Genomic DNA, 21,543 nt, shown 5'->3' with positions numbered 1-21,543 from the left:
AAGTGGTCCCACTGTCATATTAAAATAGAACTTGCACAGTAACCTTAACACTCCTCTTATCAGAGCATCTGAATTCTATATCCATCTGCCACTGATTCCATGACCTCTGGCAAGTTCCCTAATCTCACCTGATATTACACTTCCTAACTGAAGAAATGAAGGAGACTATACTAATCTTAGAAAGCAAAGATCCCTTTTATTAGAACTCCTGTCCCATTTAATACCAACTTGTACTTAATTGATAATTACTTGTTCTTTTTTTAAAAAAGGAGTCACAGTTTTGCTTAATTTGACTACCAAAAGTAACCAATGTTACTACAAAGATGACGTGCTTTTAATTGGAGCCCTGTTTTAATGATCCAATGTTTTATTACTGTGGGTAAATACACTATTTAACCCCCCCGCCAAACTCAAGAATAGCTAACTTTTAATTTTAGACATTCCAAGGATTGGGAATCACTATAATAAATGACTTCAAGTTTCTACATTCCTAAAATTCTGGTAAGGGTACGTCCCCAAAAATAACCACTACCATTTAAATTTCAAACTTATCTAGATTCTGCTTGATAAGAAAATTGGCCAATAAAAATTTTTTTAAAGAAAAAGTTATTTTAAAAGCCAGTGGAGTAATTTCTTTGTTAACTTCAACAAAAACTGATACAAGATTTACCACTTTTTGACAAGTTTATGTTTTAAAAATATTCAGAAAAGGGAAAAAGGATTTAAAAAATCTGTGGCAAAAGCATTAATAATCATTAGTCCAGTGGGAAACTGTTTAGTGCTATTTCTTTTTTAAAATTTTGCTCTAGTATGTTTTGTTGATAAGCCAATTACTTAAAAGAAAATCAAGATTAAAATTTGAGTGTGTGGGGACGCCTGGGTGGCACAGCGGTTAAGCGTCTGCCTTTGGCTCAGGGCGTGATCCTGGCATTATGGGATCGAGCCCCACATCAGGCTCCTCCGCTATGAGCCTGCTTCTTCCTCTCCCACTCCCCCTGCTTGTGTTCCCTCTCTCACTGGCTGTCTCTCTCTGTTAAATTAATAAATAAAATCTTTAAAAAAAAATTAGACCGTGTGTAGGGCGCCTGGGTGACTCAGGTCATGATCTCGGGGTCATGCAATAGACCCTGCGTTGGGCTCCCCACTCAGTGCTTCTCCCTTCTCCCTCAAATAAATAAAATCTTTAAAAAAAAAAGAGTATGTGGGGTTAAAACTTAGTATTTTTCTAGGAAATGCAAAGTTAACTACTACATAGGTGGTCCCATATTCAGATACAAGGAATATGCTCTCTAAAATCATGTTATGAGAGTAAAAGATTAAAAAGGAACTAGTACAGGGGTGCCTAGGTGCCTCAGTAGGTTAAGCACCTCCCGTTAGCTCAGGTCATGATCCCAGGGTCCTGGGATTGAGCTCCACGTTGGGCTCAGGGAGTCTGCTTTTCCCTCTTCCTCTGCCTGCCTCTCCCCCTGCTTGTGGTCTCTGTCAAATAAATAAATAAATTCTTTTTAAAAATTAAAAAAAAAAAACAAGGAACTAGTATAAAAAGTTCACCCTCGGGGCACCTAGGTGTCAAGTTGGTTAAGCGTCTGACTCTTGGTTTCAGCTCAGGTCCTGATCTCAAGATTTTGAGATGGACCCTGCTTCGGGTTCCATACTTAGCATGTGGAGTCTGCTTCAGATTCTCCCTATCCCTTTGCCCTGCCCGCTCAGGCTCACTCTGTCTCTCTGAAGTAAATAAATAAATCTTAAAAAAAAAAAAAAAAAAAAATTCTACTCCTTCCTATACTTCTGTTCCAACTGTTCTTGAGAACTACTTTGCAAATACGATCAACAAATAACTGCCACCAAACACACAAAAAGGAATCCATTTTCACACCCTTTGCAGAAAAAGGTATCCTGATGGGAAAAATTTCTGCTTAACCTTTCAGAGATCTTGCCCACTACCCTAAGAAACAGAAATGCCAATGGCAGAGTTGGTCTAGAACTTACTGTACCTAAACTGTATACAAAGCAGCTGTTATTTTCTCTCTTCCAGCCTTTGTTTTCCATATAATAGGAATTAACACCTCTCACCTTCATTCAAACATTTACTTGAAAGAAAGATTCACAGTGGTGGGTTTTTGGGGCTGGAGGTAGGCATAGGAAGGGATGGATAAATATAACAAATAATAATATCAAAAGATAAAAGATGAACAAAATAAATAGGTAATGTTCTTTCCTTTTTTACTTTCTTTTTCTTGCATTTTCCTTCTTCTTTTTTTAAAGATTTTATTTATTTATTTGACAGAGAGAGAGCCAGCGAGAGAGGGAACACAAGCAGGGGGAGTAGAAGAGGGAGAAGTAGGCTTCCCGCTGAGCAGGGAGCCCTGATGCAGGGCTCGATCCCAGGACCCTGGGATCATGACCTGAGCCAAAGGCAGACGCTTAACAACAACTCAGCCACCCAGGCGCCCCACATTTTTCTTAACTGCAGAGGTACTTCTGTGCTAGGGAGCTTTCAGGAACTTCAAAATCAACCCTTGCCATTATAAATGCCCAATACTAAAATTAGCAGATTTTTGATATACATCTAATTTATCTAGGTTTTATTTTTTTATTTTTTATTCATTCATTTGACAGAGAGGGACAGAGGGAGGGAACACAAGCAGGGGGGAGTGGGAGAGGGAGAAGCAGGCCTCCTGCCAAGATGGGAGCCCGACGTGCGGCTCAATCCCAGGACCCAGGGATGATGACCTGAGCTGCAGGCAGATGGTCAACGACCGAGCCACCCAGGCACCCCTAATTTATCTAGGTTTTAAAGAGAAAGAAATATTCTATACAAGAACACCAAATCCAGGCACCAGGTCTTTCTGCCCACAGGTCCTGTCGCCATGCTTTTAATAAACCATCTTTTTAAACCAAAAACAAAACAAAAGCCAAAAACCACCAAATCTAGGAAGAGCTAAGGCAGTGAGAAGGCACCAAAAGTCAAAGGTGAAAAAGGAAAGCAAAAATCAACTCTCCTCAGACCAAATGTCATCTCTCCAGGGACAGATTTCCACTGGATGCCTCACTAAGAAAACTGTAACAGCTGGGCAAATTTTACAACCATCCATCTAAACCCAAATACAAACCTGAAATGTAAAAGGCACAAATTCGTACTTCCTATCCATGCACATTACACACGACTTCATAAAGAACTTTCTGAGAAGTCATCTGCAAAATAAGCCTTTAACAGAATACTCCCATAATAATTAGAAACTGGAAAAAATTAGATGAATTTCAGAAACACGCTAAAGAAAAGAATCGAGTCATTGGGCATTTTCTTCCTTACTTGCGTAAGTGTTTAAGACAGATCTGCTATTCTCAACATCAAAAAGATAAACAGTCCATAAAAAGTAACTAAAATAGAAATGTTCAAAGCCACTTTTCTCCACAGAAAAACCATGCATTTCTAAATTAGGTCTTCCTGCTGTATAGAGATTGGTACCAAAACTCCTTAAACCTAAGTGACAGGTGTTTCTATCTTTCATACCTCCTTTTGGTCTCAAGGAATATATAGCTTATTTCTCTAAAGTTAACACCTCACTCTCCCCATCTGTGCGTTCCATCTAACTCATGCAGACATTAGTACACACAGATCAGGAGCCAGGAACAGTCAGTCTACTACTTATCCAAATCCTACCCTCACCTCCGTGTTTTCCACTTCTATTCTAAATGAGCTTCTAACTCTCTACTTTCAACCCCAAAGTCCTAATACCCAGACACCAAAGAAATCTTCCTTAAGTAGCCTGTTCCACACTGGTCCATTTCACAGAATTCCCATAGCCACTGACTACTGCTTGTATCCATAATCAAACCCCTTGACAATACAATATCCAGGTGCTGACACTTTGTGCTGTCTCTACATCTAGTAGGACAGACCTTACTGTTTGTTTGAAATGTCTTTATAGAACCTGGATAATGAGCAAGCACTAACCTGATGCTCTAAGATCATGTAAGTCTGCAGACAATCTGAAACCAACCAACCACGTATTAGCTTTAGACCTTTTTTATGTTGAGTATGATAGGTGTTGCTAGTAATACTAGTACACAATGATAAAGTAATGTACATACACAATGCAGGTATTCAAATATCTATGAGATTAAAGAAAAGAACTCTGATTTGGACCTTACTCTTACTAAGTTTCAAAACAGGCAGAAAAAGAAAGTAATTTAATGGATGAAAGTTAAAAAAAAAAAAAGTGCAAGGGTCTCATTTTCCATTTACTTGTTTTAAATCAATGCTTTCAGACCTAGTAATGCCTGACCAATCAAGGAAGTCATAAGTTGAAGAATGGGTTTGAAATTTATGTAACTGTCATTACTTAAAGCATAAGAAAGCTACCTTAAGTTCTAAAGAAGATGCTAAGAGAAGGCAAGGTCCACCTCTTTGCTCTCATTTCCCTTCCTCTAAACCCATATCCAAAATAAACCTAGTTAAAAAATTAAGACACATGAAAAGCAGAATGTAAGATAACACATGCACTAGTCATTGGGGCTGACGAAAAGCGCTAAAGTGCTAAAAGAATTCAGAAAACCAAAAGATCAACAGTAATTAAATTTATCCAAAGAAGCCTTGTGAAAATGGTCTATTACCAGTCACATCCTGACAAAGGCACGCTAGACAGGGGCAAGAATAAATTCCAGGCTCCTATTAAGAGTAAAGTCGAAGAGGCTTGTAATTCAGGGCAGTATTATAGACTCTTGAAAGCCAGGCTAAAGAGCTTTAAATTCTATAAATAACTGGGCAAACTATCAGTAGAGTGTGGTGGGGGACATGATATAGTTCAATCAACATTTCAAGATTAGCCTTGGCATCAATATGCAATGCAGAAATCGGGGAGTGGGCAAAGGAAGAGACAATGACATGGTGACCAATGAGAAGTGTCATGGTTGGAGGGGTGCTGGGTGGCACAGTCAGTTGAGTGGTCCAAAGTTGGTTTTGGCTCAGGTTGTGATCTGAGGGTTGTGAGATGGAGCCTCGCTTCGGGTTCCATGCTCAGGGCTCCGTGCTCAGCAGAGACTGCTTGAGATTCTCTCCCTCTTCCCCTCCTACTAGTGCTCTGCAAGCTCTCTCTCCAATAAATAAATAATTTTTTTAAAGTGTTATAGTTAGAAATTTGACACTAGGGATTTCTTTTCCCTGAGAATCTCTTTATGAAAATAAAAAAACCTTAGAAAAGCAATAGATGACTGAAATATTTTAAGTAATGCTAATGAGACCTAAGGACTTCCAAGAACCATAAATTAGTATAATCATCACAAATACGCACTTCAGGGCACCTGGGTGGTTTAGCTGGTTAAGCATCTGCCTTAGGCTCAGATCATGATCCCAGGGTCCTGGGATTGAGCTCAGAGGGGAACCTGCTTCTCCCTCTCCCCTGCTGCTCCCCCTGCCTGTGCGTGCGCGCACATCGCGCGTGCTCTCTCTCTCACAAATAAATAAATAAATAGTAAGTATGCACTTCAGATTAAAGCACTCAAATGTATTTCATTTCTATGACTAGGACAATAATACGAAGACTTGTTTAATGAAGGTCCCCCCTCAGACTGTCAGTTTGAGAAGTGTGATGGTTAATCTTATCTATCAAACTGACTGGGGTAAGGGATGCTGGGATAGCTGCTCAAACATTATTTGGGGTTGTCTGTGAAGGTGTCTCCAGAGATTAGCATTTGAATCGAGATCAGCACTTGAATGGCAAAATAAAGAAGATCACCTTCCCCAAAGTGGAAGGCTTGAATAGAACAAAAGGGAATAAAACTAGAAAGCAGAGAAAGGGAAAACTGTCTGCTAGAGCTGGGACATCCATCTTCTGCCCTCAGTTATCCATGCCTATGGTTCTCAGGCCTTCACGCTTGGGACCAAAACTACACCACTGGTTTTCCTAGGCCTCCAGCTTGCACACCTCAATCTGTGGTACTTCTTTGCCTCTACAGGTATAAGCCAATGCCTCATAATAAATCTCTGTTTATCTATAAATCATCCACTGGTTCTGTTTCTCTGAAGAATCCTGACTAATACAACATGGGCAGCCACTGTATTTGTCTTGTTCACAACTCTGTATTCCCAGCATCCAGCACAATGCCTTACCCCCAGGAAATGCTCAGTAACATTTGCTGAATTGAAGAATGAAAAGCCAGATTAGAGGCGCTAACAAACTGGGGAGTGCTTGATTTGGCACACAAGGAAAACAAAACAAGGGAAACAAAACCACTCTGTATTTCAAGTATGAAATCATCAGGAAGCATCTACTCATCTTTGATTCAAATTAGCCCAATAATTATAAAAGTTTACAAGTGATATTCTTAACAGGCATGTGTTTCTTCCTGTGCCGCTTATCTTCCCATCTTTAGGTCATTAATGTCAAAGTCTTCACTGAACTAAAAATCAGGAGCACTGAATCAGTGCTATAACAGCACCTCCATTCTTAAGACACTGTCTCTCAAACTTGCCAAGCCATCATCATCCAATCTTTATGTTCCTTTTTATGAGGGTAGAAAATAAGATCTGGTCTAGTACAATCTAGCTGACCCCCGCCACACCCCACCCCCCCCAACTTCTAAATTACCAGACTTTAACAGAAGAGCACTCTCAACCACAACAGAACCCCTCTACTCTCAGTTTAAATACCTGAGTCTCAAATCCTTCTGGTACTGCATTCAGTTGATTACTCCTGGAAGCTGCAGACATCTAACTGTAACCTCTGACCTAAAACTGTCAGTACTTATTAAGCTCCATCTTATTAACGGAATTCATTACGAAAACAATGCAAGACACTTTCAACTACATTCTGATTCACGGTAAATCTCCAGCCCTTTTGAAAGAGAACTAGACACAGGACTAAAAATGGATTACCTCTTAGTTTTCTATTAATTATTGATAAACAAGACTGCTGTGTAACTCTCGTTCTCCTGAAGTTTTCTTGCCCATAATTGCTCCTTAGATTTGTGGCCTCTATTTTACTTGAATACAAGGTACCTAGAATTTAATAACCTAAACTTGATTTCTCCTGCCATCAAAAATTTAAGAGCATCGATCTATTTTCTTCTCTTGCAACTTCACACTTGAAATACAAATTCAGCGGCATCTGAGTGGCTCAACCAGTTACGCATCCAACTCTTGATCTCAGTGTCATGAGTTCAAGCCCCGCAGTGGGCTCCACGCTCGGCATGAAGCCTACTTAAAAAAAATAAAAATTAAAAAATAAAAAGCAAAAAATTCAGATTTTAAAAGGCCAGTAACACAGAATTTTTATCCATAATCCTCTGGATTTATAACTTGCAGAAATACCTCTGAAATGGTTTGAGATTCAGGGCATTTTCACTAAAGACAAGACATTCAATGCTATCTGGCTAGTGTAAGGAAGAGGAGAATCAGGTTTAAATAAACAGACACTATGGAATACCTACAACTATAAACACAAACACAGACTACACTGATTTCTCCACACTGACAACCGTTTTAGACATGAAATAACTGAGAAAAGACCACAATTTTAGCTGTAGGGATGGCAATCAAAGTAATGCTGATGTGATACCAAGAAATTTTAGATACAGTAATTCCATCTTTTAATTCACTTTTAATTCTTTCCTCAAACTGTTCAACCTTTTTTAACTGGCTGATTTTCCCACTTTTACCATCTCACATGCCTGGGGGGGAGCATTAACAAGCATGGAAGTAACTGAGACTTAAACACGGCTAGGAAGGGAAAAGGAAATAAGTATTGGAAGTCTCCTGAGTGATGACCAACCTTGCATCAAATGTATTTAGCCACAATGACAAAGAACTTGTCTAAATGATTTGGGGAGTGGAGGTGGAGTAACTCGTACACCAACATTTCTAAATATTTTTGGTGCCACAGATCACATAGCATTATAAAGGAAAACAATTATAGGGAAATTCAGCCACACTAAGATTATTTAATTTTGATACAGTAAAGTACATGTTCTTTAATTAATGAGATACAGGGGCAGATCTAATTGGACTATTAATTACGAAGTAGTTATGAGTGTAAACAATATTCTGAGGTATCTGCAACAATAGCGTGTTATGGAAATATCTGTTTATTTCTACTAGTGATAAAGCCATAGGTACCGCTCAACTAGTGGAGATCTGTTGTGTACATTTATAATAAAAATACAGATTTTCCTCAATTTTTCATGGGGTTATATCCTGTTAAATCCATCCTAAACTGAAAATATCCTAAATCAAAAATGCATTTAATACACATAATGTACTGAACATCATTATTTAGCCTAGCCTACCTTAATTGTACTTAGAACACTTAAACTGCAGTTGGGAGAAATCGTCTAACACAAAGCGTATGTGATAACAAGTGTTCAATATTTCATGTAATTTATTAAATACAGTACTGAAAGGGAAAGAGAATGGCTGTATGGGTGTAAAATGGCTGTAAATACACCAGTTGTTTATCCTTGTGATCACCTGACTGACTGGGAGCTGCCTCACTGCTGCTGTCCAGCAACATCATGAGAGTGTCATACCACATACTGCTAGCCTGGGAAAAGATCCAAATTCAAAGTATGGTTTCTATTGAATGCATACCACTTTCACAGCATCACGAAGTCTAAAAACCCTAAATTGAACCATCCTAAGTAAGTCTGGGACCATCTTACTAGATTCGGTTAGAAATTCATGAAAATAAAGATGTAGGGGCACCTGGGTGGCTCAGTTGGTTAAGCGTCTGCCTTCAACCCAGGTCATGATCCCAGGACCCTGGGATCGAGCCCCGCGTCTGGGTCACTGCTCAGCAGCGAACCTGCTTCTCCTTCTCCCTTTCCCTCTGCCTGCCACTCCGGCTGCTTGTGCTCTCTGTGTCAAATAAATAAAATCTTAAAAAAAAAAAAAAAAGATAAGATGTAATTTTTTCCCTATACCCCCTTGGGAGGTTAGAATGGGGACATCCCTACCAGGGATATTGAATACCTCCTTCGAAACCAATTTTTTGGTGTTTTTTCTTAAATAGGTTTTTAATTTTAATTCCAGTTAGTTACCATACAATATTGTATTAGGTTCAGGTATACAATATATGATTCAACAATTCTATATATTGCTCATCATGTTAAGTGCACTCTTTAACCCCCATCAACTTACCCATCCTCGAAACTAATTTTTAAGGTGAAGAGACCAGAGTAAGATATGAAAGTTGGGCAACCAATATGTTTTCTTCAGCAATACTACCATCAACTAACATAATTTGTTTTCCTTCTTCATCCTAATCCTCCAAAACTGCTACTACTAATCCTTTGCCACAATACAGCCTTGAATTAATGCTGTAACATTTTCAAGTTCTTTAGGTCTCCATGTTTCTTGCCCTTTGCCTTCAAAGATGCATAACTGTTCCTTAACCCAAAAAATTATAAAAACACAAAACCAAAATAATGTGCTTTATATATGGGCATAACCTTATCCAGTACTAAAGCTACTCTTTATTGATCCATTCAATATTTATGGTATCTAACAAGACAAAACTAAATAAATAATTCCTGCTCTCATAGCTTACAGCACGGTGGCTGCCTGCAAATAAATAACACATGATGGGGGCGCCTAGGTAGCTCAGCTGGTTAAGTGTCCAACTCTTGATCTCAGCTCAGGTCTCAATCTCAGGGTCCTCAATTCAAGCCCCACAGTCAGCTCCACACTGGGCATACAGCCTATTTAAAAACAAACAAACAGAAGTGAGGAAGGAGAGACCAGTGCTGAGAGGGTCCAATTATGACAACCCAATCTATCTTTTAGAGAGAGTCACTAAGGAAAGCTTTTCTGATGAAGAAGCATGGTTAATTCTTAGAAGTAAAAATGGAAGATGGCCAGGTAAAGGGTTGGATGGGAGTTAGTGTGCCTGAAGTTTGGTATTCACAACAAACTTAAAAGAAGCCAGCATGGTTGGGACAGTGAAACAAGATCACGTTAGGTTCTTGTTTACCAGTTAACAAACATTCTAAAATCAGATTATGGTGATGGTTGCACAACTCTACACACACTAAAAACCAATGAACTGTATATTTTAAAAAGGTGACAATTTATGTATGTCAATTATCTCCTTAAAGCTATTAAAAAAAAAATCCTTTTCCAGGGATATCTGGCTGGCTCAGTCAGTGGAGTATGAGACCCTTTTTTTAAAAAAGATTTTATTTATTTATTTGACAGAGACAGCCAGCGAGAGAGGGAACACAAGCAGGGGGAGTGGGAGAGGAAGAAGCAGGCTCCCAGCAGAGGAGCCCGATGTGGGACTCGATCCCAGAACGCCGGGATCACGCCCTGAGCAGAAGGCAGACGCTTTAACGATGCGCTACCCAGGCGCCCCGGAGTATGAGACTCTTGATCTCAGGGTTGTGAGTTTAAGCCCCATGGGGGTACAGAGATTACTTAAAAACAAAATCTTTTTTAAGATTGTATTTATTTGCCAGGAAGAGAGAGAGAGAGAGAGAAGGAGAGCTTAAGCAGTGGGAGAAGCAGGCTCCCCACTGAACAAGGAGCCTCATGTGGGACTTGATCCCAGGACCAGTCCTGGGATCATCACCTGAGATGAAAGGGGCCGCTTAACTAACTGAGCCACCCAGGCATCCCAAAAACAAAATCTAAAAACAAAAAACAAAACAAAACAAAAGAACAACTTCTCCCACAATCTGTTTCTCCAATCTCTGATTCAATATTTATTGAACCTACTATGTCCCTGAAACTGCAGATAAGTGCTACAGGCACCTTTAACAAGCTCTGTAGGTAATTATTATGCATGGTTAATGTTTGAGAAATGCTAAGTAGGATTCACAGGGAACCATAATGGGGTCCCACTGACCTGACCAATTAAGGTGGTCTCTAGATGGTTCAGGGTACTGTTTAGGGCTTATACTCAGGATACCATCCCTTTGATGTTAAGGAAACATGTCGTCACGCTGTCTGAGATTTATACGTTTCCTCCTAATTTTCAGCAAGAGGGACGAAATAACAACTATATGCCAGATGTATGGCATATGCTCAAAAAGAATCAAAATCTCTCAAAATTTCTCTGTTCACTGAAATATACCCAGTATGTTAACTATGCCTGGCACATAATAGACACTCATATAGGTTTGTTGAATGAATAAAAGAAATACTTGCTTATCCTCTAGAAAGTACTGTAGGAGGTACTGTAAAGTACGTTAAGTTTCCAAGACACTTTTGAACACCTGAGCTTTCATTTGAAGAGCAGAGGCTAACATTACTCTGTTCTCTCGGAGAGATACAAAGTATTAGTATTATGAAGGCTCAAAAATGGGAACACCAGGACTTCAGTAAGTGGAGTCTGATGGTTAAGAATAATTTTAACCAAGGAGCGCCTGAGTAGCGTAGTCCGCTGCATGGCCAAGTACTGGTTTTGGCTCAGGTCGTGATCTCAAGGTCATGGGACTAAGCCCCGTGTCAGGCTCTGCACTCAGCAGTCTGTTTAAGACTCTCTCTGCCTCTGCCCACCCCCCACGCCCCCCAAATACATCAATTACTAAAAAAAAAAAAAAAATTTAATCAAGCAAGAGCAGCCAAAAAGAAAACAATCTAACCTAAATACATAAAGAACACCATAGTAAAGGAATGGAAAAGAATGGTATTTAAGTAGCGGTGTAAATCCCAGACTCCTTAGAATTTCATTATTTTAGTTGTTACCAAGAACAACACATTAAACACTTCTAATATAACTAAGACTTGGAAAATTTGAAACTTAAAACTTATAAATATTTCAGGCTATTACTTTCTAACAAAGCAGTTTATAAATCAGATCTCACACTCCCCTTTCCATAAAAGTCACCTTAAAGACAGGATAGTCTGGCAGAGTAGGCCAATTTAACAAATAAGTACTTAGAGCAGCGTCCAGATGAGCGAAACACAGGATAACGTCAATTTCAGGTTAACCTGCACACCTCTCCACTATACACTTAATGATGGCAAATGAAACATGGATGATAAATAGGATGTGTGCTTAGCCACTGTCACCATCTTGTCTCCCTTAAGAAAACAATCTCCAGTACAAAAGTTGTAACTTCCTGATGGTGCTGAACAAGAACCAAAAGAAATTCCAAAGGCCAACACTACTAAGAGGTACTAAGAGATACTTACTTAAGCTGATAAAGTCCACAATAGCAAGGCTTCACTGTGAAATTAATGGACATTAGCATTTAATGATACAGTTGTATTTTTACACCAGCGTTCAAAGCAGAAGGAACTAGTACAGCCACATTTCCATTTGTAAATTGGCTGCCAGCTAGTCAGTTCAGCTGAATACTGAGGAAATACTAAGTACTACAGAGATGATAAATATTCTCATTAGGAACTATGCATACATCAGGTACTCCCAAAGTTCTATAAATGTGTAGCAGCCAAACTCTCTACCGGGTTCCATTAAAAAGTAAATGCACACAGACAGGGGCACCTGGGTGGCACAGTCAGTTAAGTGACCAACTCATAGTTTTGGCTCAGGTCATGAGATGGAACCCCACTCTGGGAAGAGTCTATTTAAGATTCTCTCTGCCTCTCTCCCTGCTTGCTCACTCTCTCTAAAGAATGAATACATAAATAAAATGTAGAAAAAATAAAAGCAGAATTTCCTTATAACGAATCATTAGTGCCTTTTTAGCCAACACACTAAGAAACATAAAAAATACTTCTATCAGCAAGACATGGTTCTTTCCCTCAAGGAATTTCTAGAATGCTTTCTTACAGGAATGCATCTGGGAATGGGAGTACAAAAATGGTTTCAAATATTGGTGTTAGATACTTTCCAGAAATTAAAGCATTTGATTATATGGGATTACAGTGTACTTGCCAGTGCCATGTTTCCTGGTATAGGATTTTCTGAATTAACCTCCTAATTCATAGGAGGAGGTGAGTAAGTTAAGAAACCAGCCTTACCAAATTGTAGTTCTAGAAAAGATGGGAGTGGGTGGGTGTGGGCAGGAAAGAACCATTATAACCTTGAAATATGGCACAGTAAAATGGTTCCTAAACTCTGCCAAATAACAGAACCACCTGAGGAGTTTTTATAACTCTTGATGCCTAAGGCATACTCCAAACCCATTAAATCAAAATATATAAAGGTTAGGAGCCAAGTGTCAAATTTTTAAAACTTCTCCATGTTATTCCAATGGGCAGCAAAGTTTGGGAACCACCGGCATAGTCTGAAGATGCAGTAAGATCTATTTAAACATTTAAGATGTGCTGAGTTTAGGCAAATTAACCACTCTGACTCTCAAGCTTTATATGAAACCCCAACTTATAGAATTACTGTAATGATTAAATAAGACAATGTGCAATGTCTGAGTAATGGTCAATTCTACTTTTCTTTCTTGCACAACACGGAAAAAGGAATGTTTAGCCACACTGTATTTAACCACTCACATATTTCAATAGTATGTACTAACATTATAAATAAAAGACAACTAACTATACACTGAAGTTAGAACAAATAACTACCATATCAAAGAATGGGAAGAGCCACCGTTTATCCTACTGATCTCATCAATTTATTATTACTTTTTTAAAGATTTTATTTATTTGAGGGGCATCTGGGTGGCTCAGTCAAGCGTCTGCCTTCGGCTCAGGTCATGATCCCAGGGTCTTGGGATCAAGTCCCACATCCAGCTACCTGCTCTGTGGAGAGCATGCATCCCCCCTCTCCCTCTGCTTCTATGCGTGCTCTCTAATAAATAAATAAAATCTAAAACCCCAAAAAACATTTTATTTATCTGTCAGAGAGCAGGAAAGAGCATAGAGGGAGAGGGAGAGGCAGACTCCCAGCTGAACAAGCAGAGAGCCTGATGCAGAGCTCGATCCCAGGACCCCAAGATCCTGACCTGACCTGAAGGCATATGCTTAACTGACTGAGCCACCCAGGTTCCCCTGATCTCATCAGTTAATATAATGCATCAAAAAAAAATTTTTTTTTAACTCTTAAGGGGCACTTGGGTGGCTCAGTTGGTTAAGCGTTTGCCTTCAGCTTGGGTCATGATCCTGGCGTCCTGGGATTGAGTCCAGAGTTGGGTCCCCTGCTCGGTGGGGAACCTGCTTCTCCCTTTCCCACTCCCCCCTGCTTGTGTGATCTCTCTCAAATAAATAAATAAAATCTTTAAAAAAACCCAAAACCCTTTTAAGACTAATTAATCTTACGAAATCTCTTTATAAATGAAAGCTGACATTACAAATTACAGAATTCATTTTAGATTGAAATCTAGATGACATCACAGATGGACCCCTAACTCTTGACTCTCATATAATGCTCTTTCCATTTCCTTCCTGTACCCTCCAGCTCAATCTTTTTGTACAACACTTCCGAAGTCCCCATTAAAACATATCCCACTGAGGACGTTCAGACAATCAAAAGGCAGTATTCCAGTTCTTCAAAGGAGAATGAGGCACAGAACTCAACTGCCACTCATTCTTCACGACCCCCATCTGATTATTTTATTAGGCAAGCTATATAGTATACTTTATGGTGATAAAAACATTAACCTATAGTCTTGTATAAGGACAAATCAACATCGTATCCAGAAAAAAGAAAAATGTAAACATGATCCAAAAGACCAACTTAAAAAGATAAAATAAAACCTATCTTGCCACAAAATGTAGCTTATCGTGGATTAGCAGCATTTAAAAAAATCCAATATTCTTGATCTCAGTAGGTAGTGTAGGCTATACCACTGTATACATTTGTCAGAATTCATTTGATGGCACATTGAAAGCTGTGCATTTCACTCTATATAAATTACACCTCATTAAAAAAAAATTACAACATGCATTATTCCGTGTCATGTGACTACTGGTCATTTAAACTTCAAGAGCCACCTGAGATTGTTTTGGAAACAAAAAAAGTAACAAAACCCATCACTTTAACTAGGTATTCACTTTTATTGTGAAAACTATTAAGGTGAGGCACCTGGGTGGCTCAGTCAGTTAGGTGTCTGACTCTTGGTTTCAGCTCGGGTCATGGCTTTGGGGTTGAGACTGAGCCTCACACTGGGCTTCCAGCTCAACAGGGAGTCTAACTGGGATTCTCTCCCTCTCCCTCTGCCCCTTCCTGCTCTCTCTGTAAAATAAACAGGCCTTTAAAAAAAAAAAAAAAACAAATGAACTTTAAAAAAAAATTGTTAAGCATCTAGTTAAATAATAACACAAACAATAAGTTACTTACATTTATAGAAGAGTTTTTCACTTTCTCTGAATGAGGCCAAGTGCCATAAAGTGAAGGAGGCATAGTATGGCTCTGTAGCATCAAATGAAAAGGTGTGGGGTATGTGAGCAGCCATGCTGACCTTGACATAAAGGTGAAAATGGCTCAGAATAACAGGAGTTAGGAGACTCTAGTAACCCTTCAGAGACTCAGCAGTCTAACTTGTGAGATACTAGGCCATATTCACGTTTCATTTAGCTCACAAATGCTACTTAAGCATCATTACATTATTCCATAACTACAAATCCATTATAAGCCGATATAAAGCACCTTTAGTGTATTGTGGATTCAGTTACCCTGAGTTAAAAATTACATTTCTTATGCACCCAGAGATCTGTAAAAATAAAGATGTATCCAGCGCAGATTTCATCTTTGTTCTCTGATAACAGCCTCAGAACTTATTTGAAAGATGTATGTTCAATGCCAAAAAGCTAAGATTAAAATTTAATCTACTTTTAACACTGAAGAGTAAGGATTAACTAGTACTTTATAAATATCTTCTATAATACTTGACATTCAGAGAGGGCAAAAAAGTGGCTGAAAGCAAGGCAACAATTCTCCCATGCCCCCTCCCATCTTCTTTATTCATTTGCATAGAAAAATATACTCCGTTAATTTACTTCCTCCTAAATGTAATTGATAGTTTACTGGAAGCAGATGGGATTTTTTTTTTTTTTATTTGACAGAGACAGCCAGCGAGAGAGGAAACACAGGCAGGGGGAGTGGGAGAGGAAGAAGCAGGCTCCCAGTGGAGGAGCCTGATGTGGGGCTCGATCCCAGAACACTGGGATCACGCCCTGAGCCGAAGGCAGACGCTTTACGGCTGCGCCACCCAGGCGTCCCAGCAGATGGGATTTTTAAGAGTCTTGAGAGGGGTCTCTGTACTAAAATAAGATTCAAAGGTAAGATCTAGACCCTAACACCAAACTGTGATGAAATGCTTTCTAGCTATTATCATCTAAAAAGAAGTCTCAAAATTGCAGAGCTAGAGTTCGGAGATCAACCAGGCCAGTGACTTATTTAAGTAAGGAACTCTGTTCAAATAAAACCCTACCCAAAAGCTCAATATGCAGAACTTTTTCTAGAAGAGCAGGAAAACCCTAAACCTTTCTGTCCAGTATTCTTCTTTCCTATTCCAAAAGAATTAGAAAATTACTAACATGGTAAAATCCTCTTTGCATTTCACAGATGAGCAAACTGATAGGCCGGAAGAGGTTAAAGGACTGATGACCCAAGATCATTGTCAATACCACATGACAGAGCTAGAGCTTGGTATCATAAATGCTTCTTTAAGAGATCACGTTAATTCAATTCAAACTGAGTACCACAAAGATAGAGAAGGTTATAACAGAAATACAGTAATTTTTGAGCTTCCAGAAATCAATTAACGATTTCAGTTTCTTAACTAAAGAATGACCCTAGTTAAAAATAGGAAGACTGAACACCACCCTCATCTTGCTCTTTACGCTGAATGCTATGCTTCTGTATAACAATAGATTCCTCACTAAGTAAAGATTAGTCAGGTCTGCTATGCGGGCTAGATCATTTATGGTCCTTGTTTTAGGATATCCCAAAGTATCTTAGTAAATTCAAGGGGTTGTGGGGTGTAGGGGAGAAGATGGAATCAAGTGTAATTACAGCACAATCTGTTCTTTAAAAGTAATCTCTACATCCAACATGGGGCTTGAACTCATGACCCTGAGATTAAGAGCCACATGCTCTATCAACTGAGCCAACCAGACACCCCTAATCTCAATTTTTTATATTTATATCCATCTGAAACAATGGATAACACATAGACTGCTTCATTTAATCTCGATAAAGTCAATTTAGTTCAATAGTTACCAAATAAGTATTTACCTGTATGCTATATATAGGTGATGTGGAAATAGTGAGGAATACACTAAGGGGGCAGGATGACGTTGCCACCCAAATAAAGAATGCTTATATAAAGTCTTTCTTACCCTTTTTACTTCAGCAGAAAAACAGTTCTCTCACACTTTACAACCAATGAACCACTATTGTTTCTATGTACCAGACACTACCCCTCCTAAAACAAATTTACTCTTTCCCCACCCTCATCCAATTACTACCTTCTGCATTAGAGGCTACTCCCAGAAGCCACAATGTATTCTTGGATGCCCCCCGCAAGCAGTTCAACCAAGCTTTCTTACTTAGAGCTGGATCCTGAAATTCCATCTCATCTCCCAGGAAGCGTTAATTTGAAAGCCAGGTTAATCTCTCTTTAGCTCCACCTACAGTTTATAACTACAACTCCCTCTATGCTCAACATCTTATAGCAGATGCCTATTATTTTGCTCACAAGTTAATTTCATTTATTCATGTGCTTATTCAGTATATTAACTACGGCTCTTGTTGGTCTGTATCAGCACTGCCTTTAAATAAAAGCTACCAGATAAAAGGGTTTAGCACTGAAAATGCCAGATGCTTAATATTTTTTGAAAATTATTTCAAATACATTATATTCAACATAACTTGTGAAATTTCTAAAACCTCCCAACATGGATGAATCTCAAGAGCATTATGGTAAGCGAGAGAAGTCAGACACAAATGACCTCATACTGTATGATTGCATTTATGTGTAATTCTAAGAAAAACTAGTGATGGAAAGCAAATCAGTGGGGCCCGGGGTGAAGAGGTATGTTTAAAGGCAAAAGGAAAGGCATTTAAAATTTTTTGGCTAATGCAATGTACTTTTTATTTTGAGAGAATAAACAGCTAGACATTTTAATAAAGACTTTGAAAAAAAAATTTTTTTTTTCATTCTTCCAGAATAACGTTCATTTTCCCAGTAGGAGGGTTTTTTTTTTGGGAGGGGATAGGAATCATTTAAAATCTCCCATCATCTTGGATGTCACATTAATCTACCTTATAAAATAAAACTGGAAGTTTCTTCTAAATAATTTATCACTTACAACCAATAGAATACTTTATTATTCAACTTCTCCATTAAAAATGTCTATCAGCACTGGAGATTTTTTAAGGACAGTATTACTTTGGTTGTTTCCACATCTGAATTAATGTATGCAGTTCAGTCCTTAATTCAAGATTTAAGAAATATAAACTGGAATAGAAAAAGATTACAGTTACTATCACTCCACTTAATTCTTAACTGTCTCTGGTTCTTTTTTACAAATGTTATTTTTGAGTTTTGAAAAATGGCTTGGCTTTACACTGCATTTTAACCTCTATTCAAGGAAGATGCTTTTTAACCTCAAAGTCAAACTAACAACCTTTAAAATTAACCATTTAAAAAAACCCCGATGTCTTTATGTGGTCATCTTTTATCCCGATTACTATTGCTGTTTACATTCACCAATATCCCATCGCCCCAAAAGGCCACAATTTCCCTGATGTGAGGAGTTACTGACCAAGTAACTCAACAGGTTAAAGTTACTTAGCACACCGTGGTTACGTGATTAATCTTTCTTTTTAATACAACTGATTTTGAGTCAATTTCAACACGGTAGTGGTCAAACTGCCTTGGCCATTACTCACAAAAATTTAGTACACAGGCTGAAATGTAGCCAACACTACCCTTCGTGAAAGAATAATGAACACTTTTAAAGGGTCTATGAGGGATTTTGCATAGCGTAATTTAACAATTTCCCGTCGCATCTGCTGCAGGAATCACAAACAGACTGTCATTATGCCATCTCCTTCCTTGAACCCCACCGCCGCCCGCACCTTTATCCTTGGCTTTTCAAAGGTTTAATCCACTCAGAGCTGCTAAAGGGGTATCAAGGAAGAGTAACTTGTGAACCCAAGCCTAGAAAAGGGCAGGAATATGCGGTTGAGTCACGTCGTTCCGCCATTTTCTAAGCGGAGGAGGAAGACATGTTGGAACAAAAACACAACAAAAGAGCAGCCATTTCCCAAGCCAGCTCCAATAGCAACGCGAACTGGCCGAACCCGGTCACTTGGCACCTTCAAATCCACTTCACTGGATAAACCTAAGAACATCAGAGGTGCCGGCGTAAAGAAAGCAGCAGACAACCCTGCCGCGTAGGGATCAAGGATGACCCGCATACTTAACTGCAAACGAAAGCCTCGAGAAGAATGACGGAAGCTAAATGGAGCAGTGTTAACAAACTGAAATTCTAAACGAAGTTGGCAAACTAAAAATTCACTCAGTGACTGTGGTGTCTTATGGTGCTCAGGAAACCACCAGCCACAGTAACCCCAGGTAACTCAGATACCAAGGCCCGGATTCAGCTGGTGCTCTTGCCTGCCTCTACCCATCTGCCCCATGCCGTACTTCCCTCGGTGAACCGCCTGTTTGCTCACGGGTTCTTACCGTATGTGGGGGATGCCCACCCCACCTTGAAGAATCTTATAGAGTTTGCTCTCGTACAGCAACTGGGGATGCCTGGCCTTCTGAGATTCTAGCTTCACTGCCACTTCCTGCAGGGGAGAGAAGGGATGATGGCATCAACATCCCTAAGGATTCAATGTCACTTGGGAGAGGAGGGAAGACATTAGCAAAGCTCCAACTCGAGACTAGAAGGTGAAGTGAGAGAGGCTCAGAAGAGAAAGCTCTCTTTGTAATTATAAAACGAGGCAACCAGCCTCAAAGGCCTCTTCAGGGGGTAGTGACGAAATCGGCACGTCCTCGAAGGTGCAAGAAAATGATTCATCCAGAAAACGTAATGAGAGGTTTTGAAGGAAACTGACGATCGAAAGCAAGAACCCCAATAGAATAAATCCATAGAGTGGGGAAAACCTGGGGATTAGAGATATACGATTTTGCCGATCTCGCCTTAAACGACAGCTTAAAAAGTTCGATTAAGGTACATTTTTAACAAGCTGGGAAACTTCATAGGTTCTCCCAACCCTTCTATCGGGTTCTTTGCCTTTTAGGGAAAGAGAGCGGGGGAGGCTCCTAAAGCCAGGAAAACTGGCTCCCTCTCTCTGGACTCCCCTCCCCAGTACGTGCGTGTGGTGGGGAAAAGCCCGAACACTTCGGGGGTTGGGGCGGGGGGTGAGGACTGGCGCAGCGTGGTCGTGAACCCCACCCTGGGTGATTACCTCGCCGTTGGTAATGTTGATCGCCAGATAAATGTCCCCGAAGGAGCCAGACCCGATCTTCCGTACCAGTTTATATTTTCCTCCGACAATGAATTCGGCCTTGGAGCCGCTGCTGCTCGCCATCCTGAGAGATGAAGATGGAGGCTGGGGCCAAGCCCCGACACCTCTGAGGGGAGGACGGAGGCCTCTGGGGCTCGTCCGCGGAACAAGGCTGCGGAGGAGGGCGGCAGGAAACGGAAAACGTTGGCTCTTTCAAGGCGTTACACGGCCCAGAATCGGCCGAGGGGAACCTGATCACCGCCGCTCAATCAGGCTTCGTTTCGCCAGGCCGCAGTTTGTAAGGGGGTTCTCGCGGTTACCAGGCTGGGCCACTTGTTTCTGGGCGGCCGCCCCTGGCTCGCTTTCACGGCGACGTCGCGGGCTGGAAAAGAGGCGCGGTGGTTTAGGGCGATACCGCTGCCACCGGCTCCCGCCCGCAGGGACCCCTGTCACTCCGCCGACGCCGCCATCTTGTTACTCCGGCTCCAGCCAACACAAAATGCCCCCAGTCCCCGGGAGCCGCTTCTTCACGGCGCAGAGCACTCTGGGAAAGGGATCTCGGGCGCTAGCCCCGGAGGGTCGGCGATGAGAGGGAGGGCGGAACCGGATCCGTGAGAGTCGCGGCCCACGCTCCAAGCGTCACCCCGTCACCGCCCAACCACGCATGCGTACTGCAACCCTGCTGATTGCGCAGGCGTGCGGTGGCCTCTCCTCACCCCCGCCCGGGGCTCACTTCTACTTCCGGTTGTTGGCTGTTCATTTCTAGCTACCTGTTAAGTCACTTCGGACCCGCTTGGCCTCTGAGAGGCCGCGCGGCCCCGGGCCCCGAGAGCATGTTAGGGTGGAGTCACCTTCTTCCTTCGTGGAAGTTCGGAACTTCTGGCTTCCTTGGGAGTTTTGACCTTTGCTCTTTGGGGAGATTTTGGGGTTTTTTTTTTTAACCTTTGATCTTTCCCTGGGCCACTCCCTCATTCCGGCCTATTCCTGCCCAATTCTGTTTTGCGAGAGGCTATCGCCTCTGGTGGAAACGAAGAGAAAAGCAGCTCCGGCGGGGCTGGGTTTGGTCAGGACTCCCGGTTTTACCTGATGAAGTCTTAAGGATTAGGATTCTGCGCTCTACGGAGTGTTGGAGAATCTCGTTTTTACAGGAAGGGAAAAGAGGGAAAGCAGGAATTATCCTGTCTTTGTGTTCTTGCTCCACTGATACATTCGGTCC

The 21,543-nt window shown here is 40.6% G+C and overlaps 1 protein-coding gene across 8 annotated transcripts in view; it reads right to left on the bottom strand.

The window, feature by feature from the left end:
• Positions 1-20,924, bottom strand: part of CSNK1A1 (casein kinase 1 alpha 1) — a 47,183-nt gene extending 26,259 nt beyond the window's left edge. For 2 of the 8 annotated variants that reach the window (XM_087867875.1, XM_087867872.1), the window contains exons 1-2: positions 20,289-20,924; positions 19,558-19,664 (exon numbers count right to left, since the gene is read on the bottom strand). In XM_087867875.1, coding sequence (XP_087724001.1) covers positions 19,558-19,664; positions 20,289-20,411 — 230 coding nt within the window. In that variant the 5' untranslated portion in view covers positions 20,412-20,924. The remainder of the gene's footprint in view (positions 1-19,557; positions 19,665-20,288) is intronic. The other 6 variants (XM_045815245.2, XM_045815244.2, XM_087867873.1 and 3 more) reach the window with 6 other exon arrangements.
• Between the last annotated feature and the right edge of the window lie 619 nt (positions 20,925-21,543).

This window comes from Ursus americanus, chromosome 15, assembly GCF_024610735.1.
Source record: "Ursus americanus isolate L20-20 chromosome 15, mUrsAme1.1.p, whole genome shotgun sequence".
NCBI classification, from domain to species: Eukaryota; Metazoa; Chordata; class Mammalia; order Carnivora; family Ursidae; genus Ursus; species Ursus americanus.
Note: the sequence above shows the minus strand (reverse complement) of the source record. Positions and strands in the feature narration are given on the sequence as shown.